The following is a 14,839-nucleotide window of genomic DNA, read 5'->3' as shown; positions in this document are numbered from 1 at the left end:
GCGTTTTTGGTACGCGTGGTGACAAATTTTGCAGGAGGAAAATCTAGATAACCAGACACTGCCAAGGTGACTGCAGAGGGCGTGTATTATGGGAGAAATATATATATATTAATATATATTATATTTTATTTATTTCCCCTTGGACTGCTCAAATCTTAAGTGTGCTACTGTATCCTGTGTCATGATGGATCTTCGCATGGGGAGCTTTTATTTCAACCTGGATTTAAGCATCAAACTGTTTCTTGCCTGTGCATTTGCTTGGGAGCAAGACAGAAATCACGAAAGATGAAGGAGACGGCGTAGGCCGTCTTGGAGACACCCCATTATTGAACTACGTGAGAGCCATGGAGCCTATCACACGCTGTATGGCGAGCTTAATGCCAACCCGGACAAATTCCCGGAATACACAAGGATGTGGCAAGACTCGTTCCGGGATTTGCTTGCTCGTGTCCAAGGAGCCATATAGAGACAGGACACCCAGCTCCGTAGAGCGATTCCACCAGAGGAACGTCTGCTGGTTACATAAAGGTACGTAACAAATCTAAACAAATCAGCATCACCCGCTGCAGTCAACTGCTGAAGTTGGCCACATGCGGGACCAATTTGCTGCCTTTTTTCAATCAGATATTGGACATGTGTCATGGCAGGACAATGTTGTGTAAATGTCCTGTTGGGATTTTGTCTGTAACAGTTATTTTCTTAAATGTTACTAATATAAAACTTTATTTTTTTGGTATCTTAACCGTGTCTTCTATGTATTTCCTCTACAAACCAAGGCTGCCCTCACACTAGTAGTATTTGATCAGTATTTTATATCACTATTTGTAAGCCAAAACCAGGAGTGGGTGATAAATGCAGAAGTGCTAAATATGTTTCTATTATACTTTTCCTCTAATTGTTCCACTCCTGGTTTTGGCTTACAAATACTGAAAATACTGACCACATACTTGTAGTGTGACGGCAGCCAGGTTGTTAGTGGTTAGGTTGTTGACGTCATTCTGTTCTGCAGTATCTGTTGGACGCAGACTGAAGAGACGATGGCTGTTTTAATACAACACAGATCTTTACTCATCAAATCAGGTGTCAGAAATAATGAATTCATAATGCACATATATCAGCCTCATGAATTCACATTTCTGACACATGTCCAGGTGACAGCTAACATAGAAAAAACTCAGAAAAAATACATACCATGAGATACGGCCTTCCCAAAACCCTGTCTGATGACAAATGCACACTTAGCAGGATGCAGCAGGCCTCCACTGATAAAGGCTAGGAGCGGCACAGGTGCAAACTACTTGATAAAAACAACCACCCCAACCAAACATTGCAGGGGCTGGCTGCCTAGCAGAAAAAAATGCACATTGATATAGCTCACATAGGACGCCAGTCACACTGATAGGTGCAGTGCACAGTGTCTGTATGCAACCTATTGATGACGCCCCTTGTATTAACAGGCGGGCTGCCCAGCACTATAAAATGCAGCGCACAGTGAAATACGCCCCAGAAAAACCTAGCCAACATAAAGAGGCCTGGCCACATCCTGCAAAAAAGGATATGATATGGTGCAAAAAAAAAGTGGCCGCTCCTAGCCTTTATCAGTGGAGGCCTGCTGCACCCTGCTAAGTGTGCATTTGTCATCAGACAGGGTTTTGGGAAGGCCGTATCTCATGGTATGTACATGTCCAGGTGAGCATAGATATGCCGTGTATGACCTCCATCGTCCCTTCACTTTGTGTGAAATAGATAACGTACACTGAAGAGAAAAAGGAGGTTATACAATGCACTTCTCTACTCAACAGGTCAGGTGTCCTAACTAATTAGTTTTTGGACACCTGACCTGTTGAGTATAGTTCTGCATTGTATTGCCACCATTTTCTCTTCAGTCTGCAACACTAGTCACAGACTAAGCAGAATGAAGAGATTATGGAGAAAATACGAGTATAAATTTTTTGGTCCACCTCATCTCTATACTAAAGACACACAAAGTGTTGTACTTGCAAACTACTAAAGCTATGATGTGGCCAAAAAATAATGTGCGGCGCAGTGTTTTATTTGGCGCACAGTGTGTGTTGCTGGCGGCAAAATACACAATTAACCACACATAATTGGGGGCAAAAAACAATAGTATTTTCTTACAAACAAAATTCTTATTTAACTGCACCTGCTAGGGGGTAGAGTGATGGAAATGGGGGGTGTGAGGCCTGGCTAAGTGTGGACGACGAAGGGGCAATTAAACTAGTGGGGTCTGGTAGTTTGGGGATGGGGCTTGACACATCAGGGGCCTGAGACGCACTGGAAGGGTGAGACAAACCTGACATTACAGACACACTGCGAGGTGAGGGGGAGGAATACTGATAGTACGCATTTTTATTTATTTATTTTTTTCCCTTTCTGGGATCGACTTGTTCTGGGAAGCCTCGGTGGGCTCATGTCGTGGCATGGTCATGGTGGGTGAGCTGTCAGGGTCCGGCTGCACTGTGCTCGTACCATGCCATGGTCCATAGTGCTCGTAGAGCGTGCAGCCATGCCAGGGTCCTGCTGCTGTGCATCGTGGTGTCAGTGGAGGAGGTCCAAGCAGGAGCAGCGGTTGTCATGGTGGTGGCTGTGGGCTGTCCTACAGCACTTGACATGGTGGTGGTGCTGTAGTGGTGTCCGGCAGTGCTAGGAATAGAAGTGGCTGTGCAGTGGTATGCAGCAGAGGTTGGCATTGAGGTCAATCGTGACAGTGTTGGCACAGGTGGATATGCCGCCACTGCTGAAAATACCGACTCTGCTGCATAGCCTGCACATATGCTGCATTGCAGGCCTGCATGACATGAAGCTGGAGATCAGGAGTAAGGTGTTCCGACATGCCCTACTCAATTTGGTTAAAAAAATGTGCTGGCCTCTGGAGGTCTGCTTTTACTTGGTCAAGGCTTTTGGTGACCTCCTTGTATTCATATGGCTTATGGCAGTATCCAGTCGGTCACCCAAAGCCTTAAGTCCATCAAGTGCAAAAACTCGGGCATGAGTGACCTGTCCGATGCCCTCTGCCGGGAGGAGCCCCCCAAAAAAGGGGCAGAGGACTGGGAAAGGGGAACACCTGATGGACCAGCTTCCTGGTCTCCAGTTAGTGTGGCAGGCCCACTTGCTGCAGTGCTGCAGGATGGCTGGGACGGTTCCATATCTGTCTGAAGGACCACTCCAGAACCTGGGTCAACAGTGCTGCTCCATGTGCTGTGAACAAAGGAAAAAAAATTAATACCAAAAACAAAAAAAAAAACCTCCAACTCCTGTTGAATAGAAACATACAGATTATGGCAATAACACAACCTAATGCACAGGAGAAATACTTACGTTCTCTGGACAAGGACCAGTCTTAAAAATGCCAGAATGCGATGGTATTTATACTTTCGGATCCTTGCTCCAAAACCACTGGGAACACTACTCTCGACGCAGGTCCTTGAAGCGGTCCTTCACCGAACGCCAACATGCTTTGACTTTGAGCACTGTTAAAAAAACAAAACATAATGGTTAGACAATGTACTTTTGGCCGTGCTCACACAACTGTTTGTGATGAGAGAAACTCCTGAGAGTTTGTCATCACACACCGTTTTAGTGAGCACGGCCAAGGTCTCTGCTGCTTCACACTGCATTGCAATACTTACAAAATGCAGTTCGGACGCGAGTCGGGGCATTGTCCCATCCATCCCACATCTTTTGGCCACCTCATTCCATAAGCGCCGGATCGTCACGTTGTCGGAGTGCTGTGGAAGCTGGGTGTCCCACAACGGGACTCTGTCATGGACCAGCGAGATGAGGATATCGTTGTCAATGAGGTCCTCATCCCGTTATGGAACCTAAAATATAAATGAAGACATTAAATGTTGTATACATTAATATAACGAAAAGAGAGAACAGGCTGAGAAATGGCATGAATAAGGAAAGTCAAGATAAGAGTCCAGAAGAAAAATGTAAAGAAAGGAAGACTCAAGAATACTATAGTGAGGAAACAGTAAAGTCAGCCAGGTATACTTACACGCTGCCGCCTTGACACCCGACCGTGACCCCGCTGCTCCTGCTCACCCTCTGCCGCAGTGGAAGTGCTCTTAAAAAAAAAAAAAAAAATGTCATGTGTAGATGTGACAATGAATACTTGCCAATTTGAGGAGTTGAGTACTGACTTCACAGACATGTTCGGCTTGAGAAGGCCCACGATGTTGCTCCTCATCAGAAGACCTTCTGATGCATGCAGAAAGAAATGACAGAAATTAGGACATGTAGAGACAGAAAATAGAAAATGCAGGCATTGGCTAGGATATACTGATTGTTCACAGGCTTGTTTCCTCCAAGGTGCTTTTCTGTCTGCTCTGCTTCCGTCTGCTGAGTAGTGACCTGCAACTGTTCACACCCTCCCTTTATCACCTTGTATGTGGGGGGTGGCTAATTAGTGTCTAGACATGTTTTTCTCTGATGCAACGCATGCCTTCACGAACGCAAGCAAATGCATGTGCTTGCGGCCGCATGCGTTCACATAGACAGCAATGCGTTTTTTTGCCGCATTTCTTCCGCTAACAACCGCATATGTTTCTAGGCTACAAATTGACGTCTCTAAAATTACTACATGTAGCGTTTACCGCGCCAAACCGCAGACGACAAAACGACGTATGCGTCATCAAACGCGGCAAAACACAATCAAATGCAGACACTTTCGTCCCTAATGTTAAATATAGGAATACATAACGCATGCGGATTGTTGCAGAAGAAACTCTGCGGACACAACCGCAAATGTGAAACCGGCCTAAGAACTTCATATGAAGTGTTTTGGATGTGCAGTCCATGACAGGTCTATAGTTCTGGTTATTTTATTTTATATTTCAATTATGTCTGACTTTTACAAATGCAGTGGTACTAAATGTTTTTGTTTAGTTTTTTACTGCCTTATTTTTAATGGGGCAAAAATAGGGGAGATTTTTAAGTTTAGATTTTTTTTTTTTTTTTTTACTGAATTTGATGGGGTTGGGGGGGGAATTCAGAGTGCAGTGAAATTCCACAAGTTAAATATTTTACCCTGTTAACCAAATGCTAAAACTGATCCGCCTTTACGATTCTCCAGATCATTACAAGTACATAGACACCAAACATGTCTAGGTTTTTTTAATTGGTGGAAAAAAAATAAAATAAAAATCCAATTGTCACCTTTTTCCAATACCTGTAGCTTCTTATTTTCATTACCTTGGCTTGGGTGAGGGCTTATTTTTTTGCACGCCAATCTGACGTTTTTATTGATCATGTCTGCACCAAAATGGGATCTTTTGATCGTCCTTTATTGCAATGTTGCAGTGACCAAAAAAGTAATTTATTTTTTTTTTTTCTCATTGCGCCGTTAACCGTTTGGATTTATTTCATTTTTATATATTGATTGGGTGATTCTGAATGCAGCCATAACAAATGTGTATGTATGTGTAGAGAGAGAGATGTATAGATATGTTTGTTTTTTTTTTAAAAACTTTGGGGGGTGATGAGAACTTCTATAGTTTTGATAAACTTTTTTTTTTTTTTTTTTTCTTGTTACTTTAATAGTCTTCATGGGAGACTAGAAGCTATGATCATCCAGTAGCTTGTCTACATAGAGCAGGGCTGCAGTCCTGCTCTATGTAGCAGATAAGCTCACTTGTTATGAGCACCAAGTACTGGGCGGCGCTCATAGCGATCCAGCAATGACCACCACAGGGGTCTCCTGCAGACCCCCAGGTTGTCATGCCAAGCCATCAGCGGTAATCTGACATGGTTGCCGATAAGTTGATGATGTGCTTCCTGCACGTGCATGTTAAATGCCACTGTCTGTTTGCGATTCCAGCCGTGGTTGTTAGGGGCACATGTCAGCTGATGGAATCGGCAGTCATGAGCCGGACAAGGTGTGGGCTCATCGTCTGAGCCCGCATCAAATGGGCACGTGTCCAATGTCTGATATACGTCATTGGACTTGAAGCTGCGATCATCTGATCATTTGTACCATAATAGTGCAATGGTACTGCTATCTATATCGAAATTCAGTCTCCTATGACCGCCAGCCACGGGCTGGTTTTCACCGCAGTACCATAATGACAGGCACTGGGGTCTTCAGCAGACCGTGTGTGTGTGTGTGTATATTTCACTGTTATGAAGTCCATCCACAGGCTGAGCTTCAGGCAGATTAAGCTGACAACCCTGCCGCCCCACTTAGCGTGACGTGGGAGCTAGTGTATGACAGTGACATCTAGTGCAGTGCGCTCCGGTTGCTGCAATGGCTGACAGCTGTGGCTATGCAACACAGGCATCTTCCTGGCATGGGGCGAGCTTGTTGCATACTTGCCCGTGTGCCATAAATTTGCATATTCTTTAGATGTTAAATCTAAAGGGGAATTCGAGATAAAGATGGATAACAGAGGCTGCAGGTTGTCTTCTGATTGACAACGTCATACAAGCTGCAGAGGTTCCCCCTGGTAGATGAGCTCCTGCATACACTATTAGCGGGGCACATGACAATAAGTGTTATTACGTGATGTTCCCATGTCCTTATTGTGCCCTCTATGGGAGTGACTGCTGACTATCTTCCTTATCAGTCACAGCGAGGAGGTTTCATGATGTTCTGTAACCACAGTGGTCAAACCCACAAGTGTAGATGTCACTGAGGAGGTGATGTGCAGCTGATTACAGGAAAACCCCCCCCCCTCACAAGCCCCATCTAGGTATGTGCACCCCATGTCTGCCAGGGGAACTCTGTCTGAAAACATGGGTAGCTAAACCCCTGCACTGCAATATTAAAGCCATTTGTTTTCCAAATGTTCAGTCATTTTGCGCTTCTTTTGTCAACACAGCTTTCAAAGCTGTGAGTATCTGAGCTTTCTATAGGTAGCACACACTCGCACACTTACTTTAGGGTCACCCAGACAATTTTGTTTTCCATGAAAACTCATACTTTTAATAAATGAGTTGCCAAATGAATTGAAAATCTAGTCCAGACATTGACAAGGTTCGAAAAAAAGATTTTTATTTGAAATAATTTCTCCTTCAAACTTAGCTTTCATCAAAGAATGCTCCCTTTGCAGCAATTCCAGCTTTGCAGACCTTTGGCATTCTAGCAGTTAATTTACTGAGGTAATCTGGAGAAATGTCACCCCATGCTTCCAGAAGCCGCTCCACAAGTTGGTTTGGCTTGATGGGCACTTTTTGCGTACAATACGGTCAAGCTGCTCCCACAACAGCTCAGTGGGGTTGTGATCTCGTGACTGAACTGGCCACTCCATTACAGATAGAATACCAGCTGCCTGCTTCTTCTAAATAGTTCTTGCATAATTTGGAGGTGTGCTTTGGGTCATTGTCCTGTTGTAGGATGAAATTGGCTCCAATCAAGTGCTGTCCACAGGGTATGGCATGGTGTTGCAAAATGGAGTGATAGCCTTCCTTATTCAAAATCCCTTTTACCTTGTACAAATCTCCTCTTTACCAGCACCAAAGCAACCCCAGACCATCACATTACCTCCACCATGCTTGACAGATGGGGGTCATGCACTCCTTCAGTATCTTTTCAGTTGTTCTGCGTCTCACAAATGTTCTTCTGTGTGATCCAAACACTTTGGATTCGTCTGTCCATAACTTTTTTTTTCCAATCTTCCTCTGTCCAATGTCTGTGTTCTTTTGCCCATATTAATCTTTTCCTTTTTATTAGCCAGTCTCAGATATGGCTTTTGCTTTGCCACTCTGCCCTGAAGGCCAGCATCCCAGAGTCGCCTCTTCACTGTAGACGTTGACCCTGCGTTTTGCGTGTACTATTTAATGAAGCCGCCAGTTGAGGACCTGTGAGCTGTCGATTTCTCAAACTACAGACTCTAATGTACTTGTCTTGTTGTGCAGCGGGGCCTCCCACTTCTTTCTACTCTGGTTAGAGCCTGTTTATGCGCTCCTCTGAAGGGAGTAGTACACACCGTTGTAGGAAATCTTCAGTTTCTTGGCAATTTCTCACATGGAATAGCCTTCATTTCTAAAAACAAGAATAGACTGTCGAGTTTCACATGAAAGTTCTTCTTTTTTTTTTTTTCTGGCATTTGAGTTTAAGGGTTTGTGAACACGTTGCGAATTTGGCTGTGGATGTGATGCTGCGGATTTGCAGCATTTTTCCATGCGTTGTACAGCACCATGTAAACCTATGGAAAACCAAATCCGCAGTGCCCATGGTGCGGAAAATACTGCACGGAAATGCTGCGGTTTATTTTCTGCAGCATGTCAATTCCTTGTGCGGATTCCGCAGCGTTTTACACCTGTTCCATAATTGGAATCCGCAGGTGTAAAATCCACAGTAAAACGCAGGGCATCTTACCTGCGGATTTTTAAGATTCTGCGTGGAAAAATCGGCACACGAATCTGCAACGTGCACATACCGTTATGGAACCAACAAATGTAATGCTCCCAATTCTCAACTAGCTCAAAGGAAGGTCAGGTTTATAGGTTCTCTAATCTGCCAAACTGTTTTCAGCTGTGCTAACATACTTGCACAAGGGTTTTCAAGGGTATTCTAGCCTTCTTACAGTTAGCAAACACAAAGTAACATAAGAACACTGGCGTGATGGTTGTTGGAAATGGGCCTCTACACCTATGAAGATATTGCATTACAAACCAGATGTTTGCAGCTAGAATAGTCATTTCCCACATTAACAATGTATAGAGTGTATTTCTGAATCATTTGCATGGGTCTTCAGGGGCGCAGGCAATCCCCCCCCCCCCCCCCCAAAAAAAAAAAAAAAAAAACAAGCTGGTCAAATGTAAATTTGACATGAACACATAGGTATTTATATATGTAGATTGTTAATACAAAAAATTGGTTTGATAAGTAGAGGCCAAAAAATAAATGTCTTGGCAAAATAAAATATCACTGTTATAAAAGCTTCTTAAACACAACATTGGGGGTGATAATGTCGGTCCAAATTACTTTTTGATTGTAAGTATCGCTTACACAAGCATGAATATTTTTTTTTTGAAGCTTCACACTCTTGAAAATGCCACGTACAACTGGCCGTGTGAAAATACTGGTTTTGGTAGGAACAGGTCAGCTGTTTGAAGCGTTTGTCCCTGTGCATTATTAATGGTCACTGCAAATGCCACTTTGGGAATTGCTTTCTGCTCAGGTGGAAAGGCATAGTTGGATTGGAAGGTGTGAGGTTAATTCGAGGTATGATAACTGAGCGGAATTAACGACTTTTGCAGTGATTGTGGTTTTTTGTTTTTTTTGACGGAATGCAACACCTTATTTGCTATCGCTGCCTGCTCTGCATTGAGTTGGCTGTTTGACTCGTCTGTTTTTGCGCTCGTTGTCAACATCGTACGTCTCGCTTGGCTGTTGTACGTAAACTGGCTGTGGCAAATTAAATTGACAGTTTGTGCTATGTTGTTTGTAAATGTCTTGCAACTGTAAATGTCTTTGAAACTCTTCTGCCGAGACGTGTCTGTTTCTCACAACTGAGGTACATTGCTAGGTTTAGGGAAAATGCAGATCATTGCGAAAAGGCATCTTAACTGGGATGGCATTTGGTGTTGAGCAGCCTCTTGCAAACATTCCTTCCATTCTGTGTCATTAATAACCAAATCTTTGGGGAAGTGTGGTGCCACCTGCAGGTCATTTTTCCTTACTGCAGGTTTATGAACACTAATGTCTAAACTGTATTTTGTGATCACATCGTGGATGTGTGGTTTGTTTGGCTATTTTCTTGCTGAAGGGGGCAAGTTTACCTTTCATGTGGTGTATGGGTGCAGTATGAGCCAGAGATACAAAGTAATCACTGAAAGAGTGTTTAGAAATAATATATAAGGATATTATTTGGTACAAAAAGGGCACTGAAGCATTTTGGCTATGTGCACACGTAGAAAAATCTGCAGCGTATTTTTCTACGTGTGCACATAGCCAAAATGCTTCAGTGCCCATGTGCACACGTAGAAAAATCCACTGCGGATTTTTCTGCAGCGGATTTGATAAATCCGCAGTGCAAAACCACTGCGGATTCTGCTGCAGTTTTCCATCTGCAGTTTTCTATTGGAGCAGATGGAAAACCGCTGCGGATTCCGCACAAAGAATTGACATGCTGCGGAAAATCCGCTGCATTTCCGTGCGGCTTTTTCCGCAGCATGGGCACAGCGTTTTTGGTTTCCCATAAGTTTACATTGTACTGTAAACTTATGAGAAACTGCTGCGTATCCGCAGCAAAATCCGCAACATATGCACATAGCCTTTCTACATCCCAACCTCCGCAGACACGCAGCTGTCCAAAAGATGTGCTGTAACCACATGCCTTTTATATACAGGCTGTTAGTCGGAAGTTAAATTGTTGGTTTCTTGATAATCTGCTTGTCCAAACATGCCAGCAATCACTTGATGAGCGGGCAGACAGATCATTCAACGGGTGAGTTGATTTCTAAGCAGGCTTAAAAATGATTCTTGGCAGCACATCATCCCATGTAATCAGCAGTGCTGATGAGAACGTGTTTTATGCACACAGTACGATGGACCACATTTCCATGCAAGTACAATCTAAACTTTTTTTTTTTTTTTTTTTTTAAGTGATATTGTACATCTCACCGGGGGGTTCACTGCTGGGACCTCCATCAATCAGGAGAAAAGGGCTGTGCAGCTCTGAACTGAATGCATGGCCTCCGCTCCATTCATAGCCTAGTGCTGTTCATAGCAGGCCCATAGACTATGAATGGAATGAATGCCATGCTTGTGAACCTCTACCCCATTCAGAGCTGCAATGCTGACTAGTTAGTACTTTTCCATTTTGTCACCATATTATATAATTTTTTTTTTTTCTGTGAACTGACCCAGAGACTTAAAACTGATTATCTGTAGCTTTGTTTCTTTGACTTATTAAAAACTTGTTACAGGGGAAATCCATCCTTGTATTTTGGACATGTGCCGGGCACTGGCTTCATCATTGCAGTGGTTTGTCTTACTCTGAAGCACTGCAGAGTTGCACAGAAAATCTCTTTTGAAAAATAATCTGTAAACCATGGATATCTGATCACTAGCTGAGGCCAAGCTCTGGTGCCATCTTCCCACCCCTATAGCGCCGGGTCTCCTTCTCTGTAGGGAGAGGACCTTCAGCCCAGAATATCAGGGTGGTTGGAAGCTGTTGGGGTCCGGCCAACACTACTGATGCAAGAAGCGGTGTTACAGCTGCAATAACGCACCCAGTGCTGTTTCATGGCAGTAGGAATTCTCAGTAAGCAATTTCTGTACTTGGATTTCTGTGTAACTGATCACAAGGTGTCCCACAACTCTAACAAGTGCGGCTAAACACAGACTTTATGTAGTGCATGTCTTCCATTGCTTGCAGCAGTATAGTCCCTGGCATTCAACTATAGCTGGAAAGTGGAAATATGAAAATCTGCCACTTGTGCAAATGTCTGCGTGTTGTGGGAGGCAACTGTGCGGTTAACTGCTCATGCCTCTTATTCGGGTTTTGTCACAGTTCATTCAGCCACATTTCCTTTTAATAGGGAATTCTGCATTGGGCAAGCTGCCTCTTGGCACGGCCTTTGTTTTTCACGCGTCAGCCACTTTCACAGGGCCATATTCGTCACAATGTTTTGCATGATGTTTGTAGACCTAAGTGTGATAGACTTGCTCCTCTGCACTTTGGAACTTATTTCTGTGTTTGTCTTTCAAAGATGGCTGTATATAGTGTTGTGATAAAGGGTTTGGCTGGAAGCTGTGCTCCAGCATTAGTGTATGCAGAGCTATACTGGGGTTTACTGTGGGTTTAGGCTTCTTTAATAAAGTGAATGTAGAGTTTAGAATGCGCTGTCCAATATTTTTTTTCCTTTTCATTCCTGCGCTCTTGTTTTTACTACTGAGTGATAGTCCAGAGGCATACACTGTCCTACCGACTTTCGCTCTACATGGATAGTTAAAATTGGCACTACGAGCAAATAAAAATAAATAATTTGGAGTTTCAAACTACTGCAGAAAGGGTTAAATGCCCTTATGTCTTCTGTTGTGCCCTTTTATTGGAACATTGTGTGTTCACCTTATTTGCTCCTCCAACATAAATGAAGCACACCCAACTAAAAGGGTCGTTATATTGCCTAAAACAGTCTGCGTTCTTCAGATTAAACCAAAAGTTTATCTCCACTTCAAAAAACCAAAACACCCCACACTAAATGTAATGATTTTAGCACAAATCCAACCTAGCGGTGTAGATGTATAATCCACACATAGGTGAGGAGCTGTGAAGGCTTTTATGCCAGAACTCTTAATATATACCTTTGAAAAGTCATAGGATTTTGTGGCAACACAAGGCTGTGCTAACGCTTACTGACACTTGTCATTGACAGTCTTCACCCAGCTCCAACAAAGTGTACAAAGATGGGACAGTGGCGTGATGTCAGACGCATAACGAACAGTGGTGTACCTTGCACCATGTATCTTTCTCCAGTCGCCAACTGGAGTAAATTTGTGGCGAGATGCATGGGGAGGCACACTCCAGACTTATCAATAGGGAATTTGTGTGAGGATGAAAAAATGCTGTTAGGCTACGTTCACATTGGCGTTCCGCCAATGTGCGTCGCTGTTGCGCCGGCGACGCAGCGGCGACGCGCCCCTATGTTTAACATAGGGGACGCGTGCGTTTTTAGGGTGGCGTTTTTCGACACTTGCGTCGTTTCCGACGCTAGCGTCGGACGCTAGAAAATGCAACAAGTTGCATTTTCTGTGCGTCCGATTTTGGTCAAAACGACGCACTCGTCGCAAAACGCGCACGTTTTTGCGCGCGTTTTTTCGTGCGTTGCGTCGCCGACGCAGGGCGGCGCAACGCTAGTGTGAACGTAGCCTTAATGGCTCACTGAAGGGAGGCAAATACCTTTACTCCCCCGGCAGCATTTGGCATCCAGTTATCGCTCTGTAACCATGGCCACGGGACTGACAAGCAGCCAACGCTCTCTATACACAGAGCGATGACTGAACGCGTGCCGGTGTCACCCCTGGGACCAAATGCTGCTGGGAGAGTCCATTTTCCCGGAAGTGGGGCTCTAAGTGTTGTCGCCAGGCGGGTTCAGAAATCTTTTCACCTGCAGGTTAATGGGGTTAGTAGTGTTTTTTTAGGTGACTGGTTCCCTTTCATGAGTCTCCAGTATCTGACTGCAGCACACCCCTTCGAGTAACCGGTCTTGATGAATCGCAGCCAGTGTTGGATTTTGGCACATACTTTTTACCTACTGAATAGGCTCTGAAAACAAAGTAAAAATTAAATGGAGCCAACAAACCAAAAACTGGTATATGACAAAACATGTATATTCAAACTATAGGAAACGGGTACAGGTATACACCTCAGAAGTGCTGCTTGTACATGTGCCTGTGACCCAAACCCACCAGGTAGGATTACACCTGTATGTTATTACCGGGAATAATGCACATTATTTCCTCCTCTCTAGTGCCAGGTGACTTGGGAAACCAGCTGGAAGCTAAACTGAATAAACCATCGGTTGTCCATTACATGTGCTCCAAGAAGACAGACTATTACTTCACTCTCTGGCTAAATCTGGAGCTGTTACTGCCCCTGGTAATCGACTGCTGGATAGACAACATCAGGTGGGGAAGTGGTTAATGGTTTACACGTCAGTGTGACTCTATATTGAAGTACAGATGGAGACGGCTCATTTATAATGTAATTCTAGTTCTTGTATAATTGGGAGCTGTCTCATCCGCTTTCACACCCTGGTCCTGAACTGGGATCAGTCTCCAGGTTTCACAGCTCACTGTATTGGCTATCAAGTAGACCTTGTGCCAGGGACCGCCGGTGTCCTTGCATCAATGTCATAACTGCTTTAAAGCTTCTCAATCACCAGAGTTTACATTACCATAGATCTAGAACAAGGTGTAATCCAAATATTAGGATGAGCAATTCCTACCTCCAGCCCAATCTACAGTGTGATAGTCAGCTGGGTGCAGGAAGCACTCCTCCTAATATCTGGATTACACCCATCTTGGTAACGTAAAATTTGTACACATGATACTCCGTGGGTGGGTGTGTGCCCCTGTGAGTGTTTTGGGTGTGTCCCCCGCTCATTCAAGAAAGTGTCACACTGATATTTGTATTATTTCTGTGATAGAAGAAAATAATTGTCCTCCTGGTGAGCCTTCAGGTTCTCCTCCTGCACTAACTAGTAGGAGAATCTATTATATTGTTGTATATTTTAAAGGCTACACCACAAGTATTGTGGGGTCTGCTCCTTATGTGAAGCATCGCCTTCTTGTTGGTGCAGGAGAAGTTGGAATATGCCCTTGTTCTTGCAGATAACTAGGACCACTCATGTAAGCGGACCCTTTTTTAAGGCTCAGGCTATGTGAAGGCACACTGCTGTGCAGGCCTCCTGCTGTGCAGTAATGGTGAACACTGACCGGTAATTTCTCGGCACTGAAGACCTATGGCATAAGACATACTGTATATTGGTGACCTTTTAACTTCTTTATTTCCCTTTAGGTTGGTCTACAACACCACCACCAGGACTACTGCTGCTCCTGAAGGCGTTGATGTCCGCGTCCCAGGCTTTGGCCAGACATACCCATTGGAGTTTCTGGATCCTAGCAAAAGAAGTGTTGGTAAATGTCCTGTCTGTGATTGTCTGTCACTCTGAACTCCTGGCTCCCAAACAGTATTCGGTGTGTCCACACGTGCGCGAATGAGAACTTTTGACTTTGCTAAACCCATTAATGGCCACAAGTATACCTTGTCATAGCTTAGCCAGAAAATGGGCAGTAAACCGTAGTGGCTGTCTGGCTGCCTTGCTTGGATAGAAGTCTTTAATAAGCTGTTCCACTTCTGTTACC

The 14,839-nt window shown here is 44.1% G+C and overlaps 1 protein-coding gene across 3 annotated transcripts in view; it reads left to right on the top strand.

Moving 5' to 3' along the window:
* PLA2G15 (phospholipase A2 group XV) overlaps window positions 1–14,839 on the top strand; it is a 59,848-nt gene that overhangs the window by 18,097 nt on the left and 26,912 nt on the right. For 2 of the 3 annotated variants that reach the window (XM_069740262.1, XM_069740261.1), the window contains exons 2-3: window positions 13,444–13,600; window positions 14,493–14,611. In XM_069740262.1, the coding sequence (XP_069596363.1) occupies window positions 13,506–13,600; window positions 14,493–14,611 (214 nt within the window). In that variant the 5' untranslated portion in view covers window positions 13,444–13,505. Of the gene's footprint in view, window positions 1–329; window positions 529–13,443; window positions 13,601–14,492; window positions 14,612–14,839 lie in introns of those variants that run through there. The other variant, XM_069740260.1, reaches the window with a different exon arrangement.

This window comes from Ranitomeya imitator, chromosome 9, assembly GCF_032444005.1.
Source record: "Ranitomeya imitator isolate aRanImi1 chromosome 9, aRanImi1.pri, whole genome shotgun sequence".
NCBI lineage: Eukaryota > Metazoa > Chordata > Amphibia > Anura > Dendrobatidae > Ranitomeya > Ranitomeya imitator.
The sequence above is the reverse complement of the archived record's forward strand: the minus strand, read 5'-3'. Positions and strand labels throughout refer to the sequence as shown.